The 19,092-nt window shown below is 47.3% G+C and overlaps 1 protein-coding gene and 2 long non-coding RNA genes across 6 annotated transcripts in view; 2 read left to right on the top strand and 1 right to left on the bottom strand.

Moving 5' to 3' along the window:
* The first annotated feature begins 141 nt into the window (after positions 1-141).
* On the top strand, positions 142-715 carry LOC309337518. Its single transcript, XR_014154383.1, has 2 exons — positions 142-327; positions 473-715. It is a non-coding gene; the product is annotated as an uncharacterized lncRNA (long non-coding RNA).
* Positions 716-8,981: 8,266 nt separating this feature from the next.
* Positions 8,982-19,092, top strand: part of LOC309337333 — an 86,864-nt gene continuing 76,753 nt past the window's right edge. The window contains exon 1 of the long non-coding RNA XR_014154165.1: positions 8,982-9,382. This is a non-coding gene — a long non-coding RNA (uncharacterized lncRNA). The remainder of the gene's footprint in view (positions 9,383-19,092) is intronic.
* LOC309336990 (major histocompatibility complex class I-related gene protein-like) overlaps positions 9,463-19,092 on the bottom strand; it is a 73,727-nt gene continuing 64,097 nt past the window's right edge. For 3 of the 4 annotated variants that reach the window (XM_081853582.1, XM_081853583.1, XM_081853581.1), the window contains 6 exons: positions 17,919-18,194; positions 14,303-14,590; positions 12,586-12,672; positions 11,847-11,885; positions 11,178-11,210; positions 9,463-10,657 (listed from right to left, as the gene is read on the bottom strand). In XM_081853582.1, coding sequence (XP_081709708.1) covers positions 10,635-10,657; positions 11,178-11,210; positions 11,847-11,885; positions 12,586-12,672; positions 14,303-14,590; positions 17,919-18,194 — 746 coding nt within the window. In that variant the 3' untranslated portion in view covers positions 9,463-10,634. The remainder of the gene's footprint in view (positions 10,658-11,177; positions 11,211-11,846; positions 11,886-12,585; positions 12,673-14,302; positions 14,591-17,918; positions 18,195-19,092) is intronic. The other variant, XM_081853584.1, reaches the window with a different exon arrangement.

The following is a 19,092-nucleotide window of genomic DNA, read 5'->3' as shown; positions in this document are numbered from 1 at the left end:
AGAGGCCGAGGGAGCCGGCGTACAACCTCCGGGTCATGTGGCCAGCAGGACTAAGCCGCTTCTGGCGAACCAGAGCAGCGCATGGAAACACTGTTTACCTTCCCACCGGAGCGGTACCTATTTATCTACTTGCACTTGACATGCTTTCAAACTGCTAGGTTGGCAGGAGCAGGGACCAAGCAACAAGGGCTCACCCCTCCTTCTGATCAGCAAGTCCTATACTGTGGTTTAACCCACAGCCCCACCCACATCCCTTAACCAGAGGTACCACTGTATAAATCAGAATGCCTGAAGGAGAGCTAGGATCAAGGAGCATGATGGGTAAAGGTAAAGGGACCCCTGACCATTAGGTCCAGTCATGGCCGACTCTGGGGTTGCAGTGCTCATCTCGCTTTACTGGCCGAGGGAGCCGGCGTACAGCTTCCGGGTCATGTGGCCAGCAGGACTAAGCCACTTCTGGCGAATCAAATAGGGCTAAAAAAGCAGGAGCTGAGTCTCCGTAGTTCACAGCGAAACATGACCAGGCTCCTTCTGGTCTCATCTCAGACACCAATCTGAGATCAACAATCTGGGCTACTGACTGGATCCAGGAAGCTCTTTTTATGTTGTTGTTTTCAATACTCTTTTTACTTATTTTCATGGTAGAGAAGATAAATTTTGAGAAAACGATTGTTACCACAGTAAACTTGTCCTGATAAAATTGCAGACTTTTTATCATGCCATGTGTTTGAAGTTTCATTTCATTACTAAGAGATCACACCACGTTTCCAGAAGAGTTCTGGGGAACTCTGCCACAGTCTGAACAATTTATGCATTCAATAAACATTTGCCATATGTCATAAAAGGGATATGGATTGTGTTTGCCCTTTGCTGCTATTGCCTGGCATGTTAGTTTCTCAGCCAATGCTATTGACCATACAATGGTACCTCGGGTTAAGTACTTAATTTATTCCGGAGGTCCGTTCTTAACCTGAAGCTGTTCTTAACCTGAAGCACCACTTTAGCTAATGGAGCCTCCCGCTGCCACCGCACCACCGGAGCACGATTTCTGTTCTCATCCTGAAGCAAAGTTCTTAACCCGAGGTAATATTTCTGGGTTAGTGGAGTCTGTAACCTGAAGCGTATGCAACCTGAAGCGTATGTAACCCGAGGTATCACTGTACTCTGTTATACAGTGGTACCTTGGGTTACAGATGCTTCAGGTTAATAATAATAATAATAATAATAATAATAATAATAATTTATTTATACCCCGCCCATCTGGCTGAGTTTTCCCAGACACTCTGGGCGGCTCCCAATCGAGTGTTAAAAACAATACAGCATTAAATATTAAAACCTTCCCTAAACAGGGCTGCCTTCAGATGTCTTTTAAAGATAATATAGCTGCTTATTTCCTTCACATCTGAAGGAAATGTGGGTTTCCCTTGTTGAATCCAGTATCTGGTCAGGACCAGACCTGGAGGCAGGAATAGTCCTCAAACAACGTTCCACAGGGCGGTTACAGGCGCTTCAGGTTACAGACTCCGCTAACCCAGAAATAGTACCTCGGGTTAAGAACTATGCTTCAGGATGAGAACAGAAATCGTGCGGCGGCAGCAGAAGGCCCCATTAGCTAAAGTGGTACCTCAGGTTAAGAACAGTTGCAGGTTAAGAATGGACCTCCAGAACAAATTAAGTTCTTAACCCGAGGTACCACTGTACCAAGAATCTATGTTCAGCCTATCACTAGCATAGGAGACCAGCAGGAGACTGCTGCTGCCAGTGGCGTAGCGTGGGGGGTGCAGGGGGGGCCGGCTGCACCGGGTGCAACATCTGGGGGGGGGCGCTCGCCGCCTCCGGAGTCGCCCAAGAGCCTCGGGCGCAGGCTGTAGCAGAGCCCCATGTCTCGCAGAACCGACGAGCTGTGCGCGCATCCGGGCTGAAGGCGTCCGGCAGGCAGCGGCTCTCAGCGCTCGCCGCGGTCCCCACACGTCAGGGCCGCGGAGGGCGCGCCAGGCAGCCCCTTCTCACAGCTCTGCTGCAGCTGCTGGGCCATGTTGCATTTTCCTCGCCTCTCTGCCCTCCTCCTCCGGGCAAGCGGCGTCGTTTGGGGGGCAGTGCCAGCGGCAACTCGCCTCAGATCACCTGACACGGACCCGCCGCCGTGGCTACCTTACCGTAAATACCCCAGCCCAGGCAGGCAGCAGCAAGAAGCTGGCAGTGGCAGCAGGTTAGGGGTTAGGGGTGCAAATTACTTGCCTTGCCCCAGGTTAGGGGGCGCAAATTACTTGCCTTGCCCCGGGTGCTGACAACCCACGCTACGCCACTGGCTGCTGCTGCTGCTCTGAGTGAGTGCTGGGTGGGCCGCTCCCTTTCCTGCCGACTCCATCTGGCCTAGGGGGCGGGGCCTGTGTCCCGGAGGCCTTGATGGAGGCCCTCAAGCTGTGGCGGTGAGTGAGGCCCCGCCCCCTAGGCCGGGTGGAGTCGGCAGGAAAGGGAGCGGTCCACCCAGCACTCACCAGAGCCTCTCACTGAGGCATCTAATCATAAGCCTGCATTTTTATCAAAGCTTCTATATGTTTAATCAGGGCTTGCATTTTAAAATAAGCTTAAAGATTTTCAAATGTTTCATGCCAGGCAGAAGACCAGCTGCTTAGAAAGAACCTTGGCAATGTTTTCCTCCTGAACAAGGGGCCCCCTGATTTATAGCAGAAAACAATTCTCAAAGTCGTAAAAAAAAAGGAAATTACAGGCTGAGAGCGAGGACACTGATCCTACATGTTACAGAAGATAAAAAAAGCAGAGATAAACACAATTAGGAATGGGTAAAATAACACCATGGGCCTCCCATTAAAACTTGAGCCGTATTTTCCTAAGGCCAGGAGCAATGGAGAAGCATCTAGCTGGCTGTGAAAGGAGGGGTGTAAACTGAAGAGGCTTCTTTTGAAGCTGTTTTTTTTACTGAGTTCCTTTTTTACTTTACAAAGGCCTTATTCCTTTTAAAAGGCTACCTATGATAATGTATGAAATATATTAGCTTAAATATATTGGCTTAAATGTAATTATGCAAAGGATTTAAGAAATGCTAGATTCTTATTTCATAGAGTCATATTGCAATAAGAGACCAGAGGGGCAAATGAGCCCAGCCTCCTGCCAGACAGGAGACGCCATCGAGCACTCCTGATATATAGTTGTCAGGCCTTTTTGTTTAGAAACCATCAAATGAAGGAGATCTTTCAATGTTGATGTGAACTCAAGATCCTTGACATCTGTTGAAGATAAAAATTTAAGATTAACCATCTGTTTTAGAAGGCAATAGGGCAAGGAGGGCAAGAGGTGAGCTGGTAATTAAGATTCCTTGTTGAGACATATGTAAGATATATTACTACTTATTTGTCATTTATAGATGTAACAATATATAGCTCTTTGTGTTCCATAAAAGGGCGAGGAAATGGGTGTATCTCTTGTGATTGGTTCTAGCAAACAGCCAATAGGAATTTCAACCAGGCTGATTGGACAGAGGCAGCCACAGGAGGAGCAAAGGGGGCTGGATTAAGGAAATATAAGTGCTGGCCAGAATGGCAGGAGGCCAGGCCAGAGCTTGGTAACCATATACCACTGAGCCTCTCATTTATTTGTCTGACAAATAAATTATTATTTTAATTTCTCTATTGCTGCGTTGAATATTTCATTCCAGCTAAGCGTTAACCACAAGCAGGGCGCTACATCACCACCACAGCCTCCATCAAGGCCTCCGGGACACTGCTGCTGCTGCTGCTGCTCTGGTGTTGGGAGGTCCGCTCCCTCTCCTGCCAACTCCATCCGGCCTAGGGGGCAGAGCCTGCACTCACCGCCACAGTTTAGAGGCCTGAGCAGCTCCCTGCCGCAAGTGACAAAATGGTTTTAAATGTTTTAAGTGCTTTTAATTTGCTGCACTTTAAATGGTGGTTGTTGGTTTTTTTTATAATATTGTATAATTTTATTGTTTTATTTCTGCTTGGGTTTGGAGAAGTATTTAGTCAGGGTGGGGAGTAATTTAATTTTAGCACTATTGTTTCTTGCTTTGCTTCTATTTTTATTATTCTGTTAAGTTATTATATAGTTTGTATTTTGCTTTTTAAGGGGAAGGGTCAGGGCTGCCTGGGAGTGGGAAACAGCCAATAGAATGGCTGGGGCAGGTTCCACAGGGGGGAATGTATTGGGACACCAGATCTCAGTGATCACGGGCAGGAGGAGGAGTTACGCTAAGACCAGACCATGTCATTACCAAGGAGGCAGGGTTAGTCATTGTTTGAGGACTATCCCTGCCTCCAGGTCTGGTCCTGACCAGAAGGATACTGGATTCAGCCAGGGAAACCCACATGACCTGAAAGTGTTGCTGTGCAATGCCAGGTCAATGATGAATAAAACCACTGCCATCCACAACCTGATTGTGGATGGAGGATTTGACCTGGCATGTGTGACAGAGACCTGGTTGGATGAAGCAGATGGGCCTGTCCTTGCCGCTGCTTGCCCACCAAGTTTCTCTTACGCACAGCAACCCAGGTCGGAGGAGCACCGGAAATAGCTTGTGCGCATGGAACGCGGGTGGCGCTGTGGGTTAAACCACAGAGCCTAGGACTTGCCGATCAGAAAGTCGGCGGTTCAAATCCCTGCGACGGGGTGAGCTCCCATTGCTCGGTCCCTGCTCCTGCCAACCTAGCAGTTCAAAAGCACGTCAAAGTGCAAGTAGATAAATAGGTAATGCTCCGGCGGGAAGATAAACGGCGTTTCCATGTGCTGCTCTGGTTCGCCAGAAGCAGCTTAGTCATGCTGGCCACATAACCCGGAAGCTGTATGCCGGCTCCTTTGGCCAATAAAGCGAGATGAGCGCCGCAGCCCCAGAGTCGGTCACGACTGGACCTGATGGTCAGGGGTCCCTTAACCTATGCACTAGCGTTATTTGCGCATGCACAAGTGTTATTTCTGGTGCACATCCGGGTTGGAGGAGGCCCGTGCGCATGTGCACAAGTTATTTCTGGTGCTCTTCCGACCTGGAAGTGTGCCAGAAATAGCGTGCGTGCACGCGCTCCCCCGCCCTCTGGCCTGCTACACGATCGGCGCTGGAGATACCGGCCCGAGGCATGCGTGGTAAGTTTGCTGACCCCTGGGCTTAGAGATAATCTTTAGCATAACCGCGAGCAGACGGGAACCTAAGCCCGAGTAGCACTAGTGCAGGGGATATTCCAATTGTTTACTTGTATATCAAACTTATTTCTTTGAAGACAGCATTCCAGGAGGGTTTGATTATGTAACACCACCACACATGGAAATAGGTACCTTTGACTGCGCAACCCCTCTGACAATTGGGATTGACTTCCTTACATATTCGGGATAGCCTCACCGGTGTATAACCCCACCAATGCAAAAGTTTTAATGAGGCTCCCCTTATTTTTTGCAGAAACTGATTTCAACAGTCTCCCTGACTAGAAAGCCACCCATTTTTCATTTGGGATTTGCACATCTATGTCCATTTCCCCAGACATTTTGCGTACAATAGATTGCCATATTCTAGTGTTATCAGAGCTTCAAAAATTGAGGAAGCTCAGCCCTTAGACAGTGAAGAGAAGTTAACAAAGATGTGCTCAACTGCTGTTTGTTTCCCGTTTACTGGAATGGAAATGTCTGGGTTTGACAGGAATCTTCACAGTTGGTTAAAGTGGTACCATGATCATTTAAGGTTTGCTATGGCAGCTATGAATTGTTCTTTCTGTAGGGGTTTGCATAGAAATCTTTTAATCTAAAAAGGCCCACCTGTTCCCATCCATTCCAATCTAAGCGTTGCTCTGCTTAGAGCCAACAGTGTGACGCGGCAGCTAAAAAAGCCAATGCAATTCTGGGCTGCATCAATAGGAGTATTGCATCTAGATCAAGGGAAGTAATAGTGCCACTGTATTCTGCTCTGGTCAGACCTCACCTGGAGTACTGTGTCCAGTTCTGGGCACCACAGTTCAAGAAGGACACTGACAAACTGGAACGTGTCCAGAGGAGGGCAACCAAAATGGTCAAAGGCCTGGAAATGATGCCTTATGAGGAACAACTAAGGGAGCTGGGCATGTTTAGCCTGGAGAAGAGGAGGTTAAGGGGTGATATGATAGCCTTGTTCAAATATATAAAAGGATGCCACATAGAGGAGGGAGAAAGGTTGTTTTCTGCTGCTCCAGAGAAGCGGACACGGAGCAATGGATCCAAACTACAAGAAAGAAGATTCCACCTGTTACGGCTAAAATCTGGGTGCGGGGCTACACTGCCACCCAGCTCGTCGGACTAAGTGTCCGCGGGTCCCTGCAGAAGAAAATGAGCTCAGCCGGACAGGAGCAAAATGCAGAGATCCAAGGTTTATTGCGCAACAGGTTCAAGATGAGATTGAACAGCGAGAAAGGGGTGACATGAGTTTTTGAAACTCCCTCCATGTCCCAGAATACAGTGCAAAACATGTCATGAATACATTAAAGAGAGGTTTGGTTACACGGATTACATCATGAATATATTAAAGGGAGGTTGGGTTACACAGATTAACATATGGAGGAGGGAGGGGAGAATATGCAGAGTTGGAGATATGCGCAGATAAACACTTCCTGAGAAGACAATGGTCCCAAATATGCATAATCTGCCACCTGACATTGCCTGGAGGAAAGGCTGATCAGAGCGATTTGACAGGATTAGTTTCTATGAATTTTATAGATTTTAGTCCCTTTTGACATTGACAATTGGGAATGAATGGATATATTGTAGCGAAGAAGAAGGTAAAGAAGACATGCCCCCCCCTTCCATATCACACCTAAACATTAGGAAGAACTTCCTGACAGTAAGAGCCGTTCGACAGTGGAATTTGCTGCCAAGGAGTGTGGTGGAGTCTCCGTCTTTGGAGGTCTTTAAGCAGAGGCTTGACAACTTTATGTCAGGAGTGCTCTATGTCAGGTGTTTCCTGCTTGGCAGGGGGTTGGACTCGATGGCCCTTGTAGTCTCTTCCAACTCTATGATTCTATGATTCTTTAAAAGATGGGTGAAAGCCAAGAGGGATAAGGGGGAATACTGGGGGAAAGTTTTCTAAACTTTGCTTTCCATACATTTAGTTTTGTGTGGAGAAAAGGGTTTGCAATAGTATGGGTTTTCAGTAAGTGAGGAGAGTAAAAAGGGATATGCTCTATATATAGGACCTGAAATTTCTGTATCTACCCATAGTTTTCCCTTTTGACCGTGGATCAGTGACATCAAATGCTTTAGCTGGAAGGCGTTGTAATGAGCTTGGCAATGTAGGATTCCAAGCCCGCCTTTTTGGACACTTCCATTTATAATTCGGGAGCCTAGTCGTGTTTTTCCCCCTTCATGAATAGACTTGTTTATTCAGCCGTAACAAATTTTAAATTGTCTGGGTGTAATGATGATTGGCAGCACTTGAAAGAGGAAACAAACATTTCAGCAGGATAGCCATCTTTACCGCAGCCCACGTGTCCTGATCATGATAAACATAGGTCTTTCCAAGATTCAAGATTTGGTCGTACCTGTAGGAATACTGGTGTGAAGTTTTCTTTCTTTAGAGTTAATAGATTTTTAGCTGTGTGTGTGGGTATTGCAGTGGCATGCTGTGAAATGTTTCATAGGGGAACAGCTAGGGCTGTATATAGTGTTAGGGACCCCAAGGGTAATCTAATACAACTGCCTGCAAGGCAGAAATCTCCACTCAAGTATCCCTAAAGGTAAAGGGACCCCTGACAGTTAGGTCCACTCATGACTCTGGGGTTGCGGCCCTCATCTCGCTTTATTGGCCAAGGGAGCCGGCGTACAGCTTCCGGGTCATGTGGCCAGCATGACTAAGCCGCTTCTGGCAAACCAGAGCAGCGCACGGGAACGCCGTTTACCTTCCCGCCGGAGCAGTACCTATTTATCTACTCGCACTTTGACGTGCTTTTGAACTGCTAGGTTGGCAGGAGCAGGGACCGAGCAACAGGAGCTCACCCCGTTGCGGGGATTTGAACCACCAACCTTCTGATCGGCAAGCCCAAGGCTCAGTGGTTTAACACACAGCACCACCCGCGTCCCTCAAGCATCCCTGGCAGATGCCTAAAAACCTTCAACGAAGGAGGGTCCACAACCTCCCAAGGAAGTCCATTCCCTGGCCAGCCAATTTGCCAGTTCCTAGCAGTTTGCAAAAAGAAAAGTTTGGCTTTGCTTTGCTTTTTTAAAAAAGACAGGCCCAGGTGGACAGGTGGATTTCCCCCCCCCTTTTTTTTTTTTTAAAACGATTTTAAACACCCCTCCTTTCTTCATCATCTCCCTTTCTATTATTGTGTTGTTGCATGTTGCTGCTGATCCTTCAGGTTCTGACAGATTGGGGCTGTGGGCTTTTTTATTAAAACACCACACTTTGAAAACACACATACAAACACACGAGGCTGAAGCAAAGGAGGAAGTGAGATATGAAGGTTTCAGGGATCTTGTCTTCCACCCCCATCCCATGGGCACATCAGGCTTTCCGACTGCTCTTCCTTAAAAAAATCAAAGCTCTGCAGTTCTGCTTCAAACAGCCACTTCCTGCTCAGGTGTGGGTATTGCTCAGCAGAGCCGTGCAGTTTTGCAACCTTCACAGAGGTAATCAGAGAGATAAAGAGGGAGAGACAGACAGACAGACAGACTGTATGCACACACGTACACAGAGCTTGGAGACACTGGCCAAGCAGGTAAACAGAAAGATCCTGCTGAGGACAGTAAGGGAACTAGGCTAATAATAATAATAATAATAATAATAATAATAATAATAATAATAATAATAATAATAATAATAAATTTTATATACAGCCCTATACCCGGAGGTCTCAGGCTAGTCCCACTAGTCCATGAACCACATGCCACTAGGGTATTCCAACTGTTTTAAAGAGATTTTAGGTGGTTTTAAATTAGCTTATTTTCATTTTAAATCTTTTGAATGGTATTGTTTTAATATTTTGATGTTTGCTGCCCTGAGCTCCTTTGGGAGGAAGAGTGGGATTAAATTTTTTTAAAATATTTTGGTCATCTTCTTTTCATCTCAGTGGGAGAACTTCCTCCTGGGTGTGCAGACTTTTGGGGGAACCCTGCCTTGGTCTTCTCCCACCACACTCTGCCCCAGATCAGATATCTACACATTTCTTTTATTATATTCCCAACCCTCCTTTCTTCTGTCCTGGAACCAAAGGCAGCATCAAGGTGGTCCCCAGCCAGGCCCTGAGCAGACTTCACACCCTCTTGGCTTCAGCAATAAGGTGGCCTCATGTAACTTAATCCCACCCCTGCAAAGCCACAGATTATGTCCCCATCTCACTTTGGAATTGCTCTTCAGCCACTTTGCAATGGAAGAACAATTATGGGCACCTCCCTGCCAGAGGCTACAAACTCTGAATATTCTTTGGAACTTCAAGATCTCTGGAACTCCTGTGATAAGAAGGAAAGAAGCACTAAAGAAGAAAGGGAGGGCACCCTTGTTTATTTCAGTCCAACAAATATTGCAAAAGGAACAATAACAATTACATCCAGTGTCTTCAAAGCAAGGTGCAGCAAATCTATTGAGGCCGAAAAGAGTTGTGCATTCTTATTTCTAGAAAAGTGTCTCCTTAGGGAATGCCAGCCTATGAGAAGAGAAGGAAGATGGTGGGAATTGCAGAATGGGCGGAGTATGTTCCTAAGGGCCACAGGTGGAAAAGCAAGAATGGGCGAGATAAAAATTAGGCAAATTGAAGGCAACAAAACCAGTTTATTTTCAAGAGTCCATGTGGTCTGACTTTCAATGGGTCACCCCTCCTAGAAGACTGTGGGGACCAGGCTACAAGTCTCATGAACTGGAGGCCTGCAGCCCAAAATATGGGGCTGCTTATTTCAGATCAAATTGTGGCCATGCAGCTCCTGACCTGCCTCTTCTCCTTCCTGGCTTCCTCCTTGGCTGTCAGCAGGATCAGGCCCTCTCATCTCCTGTAGGAGAGTCACTACACCCCATCCCCTCAGCCTCTCTTCCTCTTTCTCAGTTCCCTGCTTCTCCATTGCCCCCTTCAGCTGCTTCTTCCTCCCCCTCCAGCCTGTTTCTCAACTCACTGCCCCAGGGCATCATGGGAGGCCCAGGGTGGAGCCCCAGAGAACAGCAGCTGGTTGTCCTGGACGTGGAGCTCCATGAACCAGGCTGGAGAACTGGAGCCTTGAAGGTATCGGGACAGAATGAGGGTCTGGAGGAAACTGCCTCAGCAGCTGCCATTGCCATGGGGAGAGTCTGAATGCCCATTGGAGCTCCTCATTCTCTGCTGGGGAAGGGATTGTAGAGGGAAACACAGCAACAAAGAAGAAAGAGAAACCATCAAAATCTCTGCAAGTCATGCTCAATCTCCTCATCCCTTTTTAAAGCTTTTAGTTGCGTATATCTGGCACATTTTTGATTAACACAAGCACATTTCTGAAAATCAGCTGCGTTACACAATCAGCCAAAATCCATCAGAAAAACATGATTATCCTCAAATTCAAGTTACAGCTGAAGTCAGAATAGAAGGGTGAGCCAGGATTAAGAAACATCATAAACAGCATTTAAGGACGGGAGGGGATCTGAGCCTCTGCAAATCACAGCAAAACTTGGGCAGACTCCTTCTGGTCTCATCTCACACACTGGGCTGGTCTGAAGCTGCAGAAATAAAGAACAGGGGTGTTTCAAAGTTAAGCCAACATCATAGTGTGGGGGCATCAGCATTACAGAGCTAGTGGGAACCCAAAGAACATCTAGCCCAGCCTCACCATCCTTCATCATGTCAAATCAGACCTAAGATATGCTAGGAACACCACCAAAATGGGCCTGCAGAGCAAATGCCTGCAGAGGGCAGCTCGAGCAAGTGAGCCAAGCTGCACACTTTGGGGGAATACCGGAAGGACACAAAGCAGTCCTACCAGAAGGAAAAATCCCTTCCAGAACCCAAAATGTAACTCCCTCTTATTCAGATCCTGGGGAGAACCCATTTGTCAGATGGAGGGAATCCTCTGTGGAGCTCAGATGGGCAGACAGAATGAGTCACAAGAGCGATTTTCAGCTCAATGGACACTGCAGATTATGTCACTCTTGGAAACCCCAAGGTGGGTAACAGAAGCATTTCCCCATTTGAGGATGTTCCGCACAGCCCTCCTTTGCCCCCATCTGTGCCCCCACTTACCCTTGGTGGAGCTGTCGGACCCCTGGTCATTTGCTGCAAAAGGGAGGAAACACAGGAGTCAGGATCCCAGGGAGGGACATCCATCCCCCCAACCCTTCTCCTCCCTCCTTCCAACCCCATTCCAAATCAGGCTCAATCTGGGCCTAAGAAGAGTTCAGGGACAGGCAGCCCAGAGGCAAGGGGGCTCAAGGACAGCAGTGGGGGGAGAAGAAGGTGCTGGAGGGCAAAGAGAGATGGGCACAGCCTGGCATGGAGGCAGCGGGGGACTAGAGCGAGGGTGGGTGCGATCTGGGCAGAAAGGCAGAAGGAGTGGGGGAGAGCAATGGTGGGTTCCTAACACCCACAGACTTGAGCCACCCAACCAAATCTTTAGCTTCAGGTTCTAGTAGATTAAACCCCCAGAGACCCCTCTCCCCCCCACCCTCGGCTCTTCCTCCTACTCCTTCTTGGAGCCCCTCCCTCAGCCGACAGTCTCTCTGCAGCCTTTTCCTGGCCCTGAGGGGCCCCTTGCTGTCCAGACAGGCTGAGCAGACAGGCTGAAGCTTCCCATCAGGGTCTTGGGCTTCAGGACTAGGCCACCACCAGGTTTAGTTTGGTCTGTTTGTAACCTGTTTCTGCTCCACATTGGGGGGAAATATGTCAGACAGAGAGAGGGGAGGAGTCACTCACTTGAGGCTGCTTTGTAGGCTGCTTTGTTGCTCTGTTTCCCTGTAGAGACAAAAGCAGAAGGTCAGAGCTGGAAGGGACCTCCAGAGGCCACTCAAATACATTTCGACTATTTGGCTCTCTAATGCTGAAACCTTCCCAGCAGATGCTTCTCCTGTCTCTTCCAAACACCTCCAAGGAAGGGGAGCTTTTCAAAGAACTCATTTTCCAAAGTAGTAGAAAAAACTGAGGAAATTAAATCAGAAAATCAACATGGGGAAACTAGGCAGTGGACAAATTCCAAGAGGCTGGAAGGAAACATTATCCAGTCCCTTCATTCATTTTCGGATTATTATTTCGGTGATTCTCCAAATAAAAATACAAAATGAGAGCACTAAATACATGATAAAACAAACACAAACCAGTAACTCACGTTTAAAAAGCTCAAGGCCTGGTTTGAGAGAAATGTTTTTGCCTGGCGCCTAAAGATTTGTAAGTAAGGCTCCCTGCTAATTGTTCACAGGATTGAAGGCTTAGGATTTATTAAAACGTCAGGTGGGAAGTGAACCTCCTGAGCACAGAGTGAGCGCAAAGCAATGACCAACAGGACTTTTGGTTCATGTTCAAAGGGTGTTTTATGGGGAGGGGTCTCTGTAGGGATACAAGGGGCAGTTTCCAGGAAGGCTCCACCAGCACATTCCCAGTCGGAGGCCAAGACAGAAGGACACAGGAGAGGCAGAAAACACATCCAGGGTTTACTTACTGCAGATGAAGAAGAAGATGATCCCAGAGACCAGCAGGATGGCCACCATGACACCCAAAATGGCTCCCACAATGAGCCCCAGGTTGACTAAAAGGGGACAAGAGACATTTTTATTCAGACTGGCGGCAGCAGCTCCCCAAGGCCTCAAGCAGGAGATCTGAGTGGAGGTGCTGAGCTATGAGCCTGGAAGGATTTTGTGTGCAAAGCAGGCCCTCTCTCTCTCTGACAGGCCAAGGTCTTCTCTGTAGTTGCCCCGATACAAGGGAGTTTTTCCCCACCAGAATCCAGCATTAAAAAGGTAAAGGTAAAGGTACCCCTGCCCGTACGGGCCAGTCTTGACAGACTCTGGGGTTGTGCGCCCATCTCACTCTAGAGGCCAGGGGCCAGCGCTGTCCGGAGACACTTCCGGGTCACGTGGCCAGCGTGACAAAGCTGCATCTGGCGAGCCAGAGCCGCACACGGAAACGCCGTTTACCTTCCCGCTGGTAAGCGGTCCCTATTTATCTACTTGCACCCGGAGGTGCTTTCGAACTGCTAGGTTGGCAGGCGCTGGGACCGAGCAGCGGGAGCGCACCCCGCCGCAGGGATTCGAACCGCGAATCCAGCATTAGAGGTCTTCAAAATAACCAATTCATTTAAGGAAGACAGTTGACAGGCACACCTGTTTCATCACAGACTCAAGACTTAAAAGCAGATCTCCTCCTGCTCAGGCGCTTCAGCCTTCTCTGTCCTGACCCTGAGAGGAAGGGATTCCCTCCCCTCTGAGACCCCCCAGAGCCCAGCATTACAGGCCTTCAGGGAAGACACAAAGCCTTAGAAAAAAGCATTTTGTGTAGGGTTGCCATACGTCTGGTTTTTCCTGGACACGTCCTCTTTTTCAGACTTAAAATGTCTGTCCAGACAGATTCTTAAAATGAGGCAAAATGTCCAGGTTTTTTTGTTTGTGTAGAAATTCTGAAGTCCGTAGCGCTAGTGAGTGAGCCCTGGTCCCCTCTCCCCTGCCTGGGTGAGTCTTTGGCTCAAGGGCCTCTTCCATAATCCTCGCTTGCCTGCCTGCGAGAAGGGGAGTCTGGGGTGTGGGTGGGGATGTGCGTTCATGGGCTCCTGCGGGGGAAAAGGGAGTCTGGCTCTTAGACATTCTGCTTTGGTTCCTGCAGGCACAGCTCTCCTGGCGGTGTGTGAGAGACGAGCGTTGTTATTAAAATTCCTGCTTGCTCTTCCCAGCGGTGTGCGGGTGTTTGGGCTGAGTGGAGATGAGTATCAGTTTTTCTAGCTGGGCGCGAGTGTGAGGAGGAGCGAGTGAGAATCTTTTTCACTGCAAAGTACAGTCAGTCTGGGACTCCCTCTTTTAAGTTCGTTGCTCCTTTTTCAGTCACAGTGACTGTGAGTAAATTTGATTTTGAAGAAGTAAAATATGTGCCACATTCTTTGACATCACAACTACTTGGGCTTAAAGGCAAAAAAGTGACAGCCAGTTTTTACCTACAACATCCAATTTGAGTTCAAGGCCTCTGAGACACTTGCCGGAAAAGGCTGCATCTCTGCTGAAATCTACAGATTCCGATTCAGCTGCTTCCCTCCAGAGACACAGACAGGATCCAACTGGGGTTCCCCATCTGAGCTGTTCTGCTGCTGAAGGGAGGAGTTGGGTGGAAATCCCCCTCCCAGAGCCCACCCCTTCCCCTCCTGTCTGTCTGTCTGTCTGTCTGTCTCTCACCAGGCTCCTTCTCCCAGGCCACGTCCAGAGGCTTCTCCAGGCTGTCATGCTCCACGCGGCACCGGAAGCGCTCCCTCTCCTCGGGGTCGATCTGGACGCTGAGCAAGAGATAGTAGGTCCCGTCCGAGTTGGGGGCGACCAATCCTCGGAGGGTGCCCTCCTGCCAGACCTCCCCGTCCTTCACCCAGTTGGCCTCAATCTCCTTGGGGTAGAAGCCGTGGACTTGGCAAACGAGGGTCTCCAGGCCGTCATAGTCTGCCTTCCTGGTCACCTTCACCACCGGAGCCTCTGCAAAAAGGGCCACATTGGGGTTAACAGAGAGACATCCACAACGGGAGCCTGAAGGAATCCTGTATTTTTTAAGAGCAGCGGAGCAGGGACCCAAGGGGCAACCTAGTCGCAATCTCACATCCGCAGAAATTAAAAAGAACTGCGAATAAATGGGATTCCTCAACCTGCCTTGGCATCTTCCCCAGTCAGTGTCTATGGTGGAACAGTTTTTAGATGTTTTATCCTTTGTTTGCCAAAGCAGACTCCTTTGGAAGGGAGGACAGGGTACAAATAATAATAATAATAATAATAATAATAATAATAATAATAATAATAATTTTATTTGTACCCCGCCCTCCCCAGCCAAAGCCGGGCTAAGAGCGGCTTACAAGCAATAATAAAAACAAGTTGAATGAATACAACTTAAAAACAAAATTAAAATACATTAAAATACATTAAAATATTAAAATGTAGCCTCATCGCAGGAGGAGAAGGAAAAGAAAGAAGAAAGAGAGGGAGGGAATCAAATTGGCTCCAAGCCAAAGGCCAGGCGGAACAACTCTGTCTTACAGGCCCTGCGGAAAGAAATCAGATCCTGCAGGGCCCTGGTCTCATGAGGCAGAGCGTTCCAGCAGGCCGGAGCCAGTGCTGAAAAAAAATTGAATTGTCATCTTGCAAAGCTCCAACACTATTTAAATGTGACAACTTGTGGTTCCAAGATTGTCCCAGTGAGCTGCCTCTAGGCTGAGGGGCAAATTCCACCAGGTCCCCAATGGTGGGATTCATTCAGATCCTTCCAAGTTGCAAGTCATGAACTGAGGGCAGCTCAGGCTGATCCTGGTTCCTCTCTTGAGGGGGAAAAAATGCTGGACTCACTGCTCTCTGTTCTCCGGGACTTTTCAGCCCAACAGTTAGTGAACAAAGCCAACAGCCCTGGGAAAGTGTGAAGAAGTGTGCATGCACACGAAAGCTCATACCAAGAACTGACTTAGTTGGTCTTTAAGGTACTACTGGAAGGAATTTTTTTTGTTTTGAGCCCTGGGAAAGACAGAGCTCCTTTCTAGTTCTCCCGCCTGCCCTTGTTGTCACCCTTGAAAACGCTTCATTGTGGATTTTGGGGTGAAACCCTCAACCTCAAGAAATATGCTCCGTGTCTCTGGGGTGAATTATCACCAGGCCCCATAGATGAATTTGCTCAGATCTCTCTAAACACGGCTAATACGTATGTGTCATTCCTCAAAAAGGGAGGGTGCTAGTATTGTTTCATTTTTAATTAATGTTAGTATCAGCAAAGCTAATAGAGACAGGAAGAAAGCCAGTCAAAACACTTGATTATTTGATTGGCCCCTGTGCCAGATTCCTGAAGGCAGAAGAGTGGACTGTACCATTTCAAGGCACGGGGTTGGGGAGATGACACTTCTGAATGTTCCCCATGGAAAAAAGTAAAATTCCTCACAAATGAAAAATATAAGAAGGTAGAAGAGGGAATTCTCATACTCTCTCACTATGTGCAGGTTTTCTGCTTCTAGGCCACAAGTGGCTAACCTACAGACTTAGTGAGGGGGCTGCATCCATATTTTATGGGCTCCCCACACATTTTCTATTTTAAAAAAGGTTAATTAATTTACTTTTAAAGATTTTCCCCATAAGTATGTAGGGGAAGGCGGGGGACATTGATGCAAGGGGCACATTGATACACCAACAATATTTCAATATCGAGAAACGTTATTCGTGTTGTGACATCACTAAAACGTGTCTATACATGTGTGAGTATGACAGTTGCGACCGCGCTGCCCGCCAGTTCGCCATTGGCGTTTGACGAGAGTAGGTGTGTTTTTAGCGCGGCCAACTAAAAAATTACATGAAATGTAAAAGTGTTCCAATGCTGTTTTTCGTCGTTTAGTTAAGATTTAATAATACCTAAGGTAAATAATCAGTAATCAGGATTACATGTGATTTTTAAGTAAGTTCAGTGGTTTTATGAATTGTTAGTTTTATGTAAATGTCCGTTGGGGCACTTTGATACACTAAGACATGGGGCACATTGATGCGTATAAAAGTGCCCCGCTAGTGTACAATAGTGCCCCAATATACAAGTTTGCATGAAATCTCTAAACTGATTTCCTACTCATGAAATTTGAAAAGAAAAAACTGTTGTTGACTATGTGGCCAAAGTCATTTCTAAATATAAAATGACAGATTATCAAATGACATATTTCAGGAATTATCCAGGATCTTGTATGTTTGTCTTTCCCATGGTAGAAGATAAGGCAAGCATTGAGTTCAAGGATGTTGTTTTGCCAAAACCAAATTTCTCAAAGGGCACAACTCGAACATCATCTCTATACTTTTTCTTTTGACTTCTGTGGATATAATGTGCAATAGAAGCTAAATGTTAAGGAAATATCTTATTTTTTTATAAGCGTTTTGTTTAAATTTCTATTTTTGGACTACCTAATGTGAGTTCTTATTCTTTTTAAAGTTTTTCCAAAGTTTTTTTTTTAATGGATATGTGTTTGAGGAAAGATTACGGTAGTATAAGTTTTGAAGTTTTGTTAAGAAAACCTGCCATAAAATCTATGACATGTGTGAAACACTTAGTTTTGATATGTCATTTAGATTTTTAAGTAACAAATTGTAGGGCTGATTATGATCTCTCACAATAAAAATTGTGTTTTTTCATTAAATTTTTGTAAATAATTACCATTCTCGTACAATTTACACTTTGTATTGAAGTGCCCTGTAGGTGGAGCAGAATGAAACAAAACCCATTTTTTTACTCAAGTCTTTATATTCTCATTAACTTCTAACTTTAATGGTTCTTTTGATTGGTATTATACTATTGATTAGTTATGCCATGCATAAAGCATTTTTTTTTAATTATTTGACTCATTTTGGTACATAAAATATGAGAGTGGATTTTTCGGCATCAATCTGCCCCACTTTCCCCTACCCAAGTGTAAAGGCAAGAGGTTTTTCTGTATCCCGCCTCAAATCTGTCCATTTCAATTTTATTTATTTACTTAATTTAAAATGCATTTTGCTTTCCTGGCCCCTTCCCTGCTGTTTCTTTGTGCCCCCTCCTCTCATTTGTCTTTTGCCATCCCTTATTCTAGCCAAAGGGGCATGGGGGGCTGTTTTTAAGCATCTCCCCCCCCTGCCAAATCATGCTCTGAAGTGACCCCTTTTCTCCTCCCAGAGTCTCAAACTTATTTCTGTCTCCCCCACCAAGAAAAGTGTTTGCTGTTTGGTCCAAAAAGGAAGACTGTTAAGGGGGGGAGGGGAGCTTGAAGGGAAACTGCCCCACTGAGCCCCTCCCCCCTCCCCTCCCCCTGCCCCTCCTCACCTGTCCTCAGCAGAGTCTCCTTCCCGTACTCCAGGTATTTCTGCAGCCACTCCATGCAAATCTCCTCCAGGTAGTGCTTCCTGCCCTGGTTCCAGGCCAAGTCAGCATCCCAGTTCCTCTTGGTCGCTTCGGCCCCTGCATCAGCTGCCGTCCAGGTGAGGGTCTCCTTGTCAAAGGCAATGAAGTCTCTCCCATCGTAGCTGTCCTGGAAATGCCCTCCTTTGCGCCCGTCTGACCTCAGCTCACAGCCGTACATCCGCTGAATGATGTGGATCCCTGGAAGGACCAGAAGAGGCCCAGGAGGTCAAGGGGGGTCAGAGCAGCCCCTCCCCCATCAGCAAAGGAGCCCAGGAAAAAGGATTTATTTGCCTGAGATTCAGGGAAGAGGCAGCAGTCAGAGGGGAGAAGAATCAACCAGCATTGTATCTTTTTGAAGGCTCATCCACAGAACACGTTCACTGAGGGAAACGCTACAATCCTGAGCCTACAAAGCCCCCCTCTAATTGCCCCCCCTCTCAGCACCTCACACTTTCTCCCCCCCCCCAATTCCTAGTGGATTCTCCCAACTCCCTGGAGGCGGGGGAGGGGTGGGGTTTCCCTTCCTGTCCAACAGGGGCATCCCTTGCGGGGTCGGAGGTCACAGTTTGTCCCTCTTTCCCCCCAGCTCTCTTCCTGTGGATCTTGCCCCTTTTGGAGAGATGCCTCAGCTGCTCCCCCCATAGAAAGAGGAAAGGGGCAACATGGAAGGGGGGCACCCACACATGGGGGGCCCTTTCAAGAGAGAAGGTCTCCTCTTCCCCTCCATCTCTCCCCCCCCAGTTTCTCCATATCAAGGACCTTTTCCCTAAAAGGAGGAAAGTCATGGAAGGGTCTTTGGAAAAAGAAGTTTCCTCATAGCCTGAGAGGGAAAGGGAAGCCGCAAAGGGGGGGGGTTGCCCCACTTCAAAATGGCCCCCCTTCTCAGCAGAAGCCAGGCTGCCCTTGTCAAAGATGGTGGGTCCCTTCATCCTCCTGCCCACCCCAGGGGGCTACCACCAAATCTTCAAAACAACAACAATAACAAACAAACAAACAAACAAATAAATAGTGTTTGCTGATGTTTTATGTACATTTTATGGATTTTTCCTGATTTTATTTTAACTTTCTAGGTTGCATACTATCTTGTTACACTTTT

The sequence above is a fragment of the Podarcis erhardii genome (assembly GCF_964252035.2).
Source record: "Podarcis erhardii genome assembly, chromosome: 2".
NCBI lineage: Eukaryota > Metazoa > Chordata > Lepidosauria > Squamata > Lacertidae > Podarcis > Podarcis erhardii.
The sequence above is the reverse complement of the archived record's forward strand: the minus strand, read 5'-3'. Positions and strand labels throughout refer to the sequence as shown.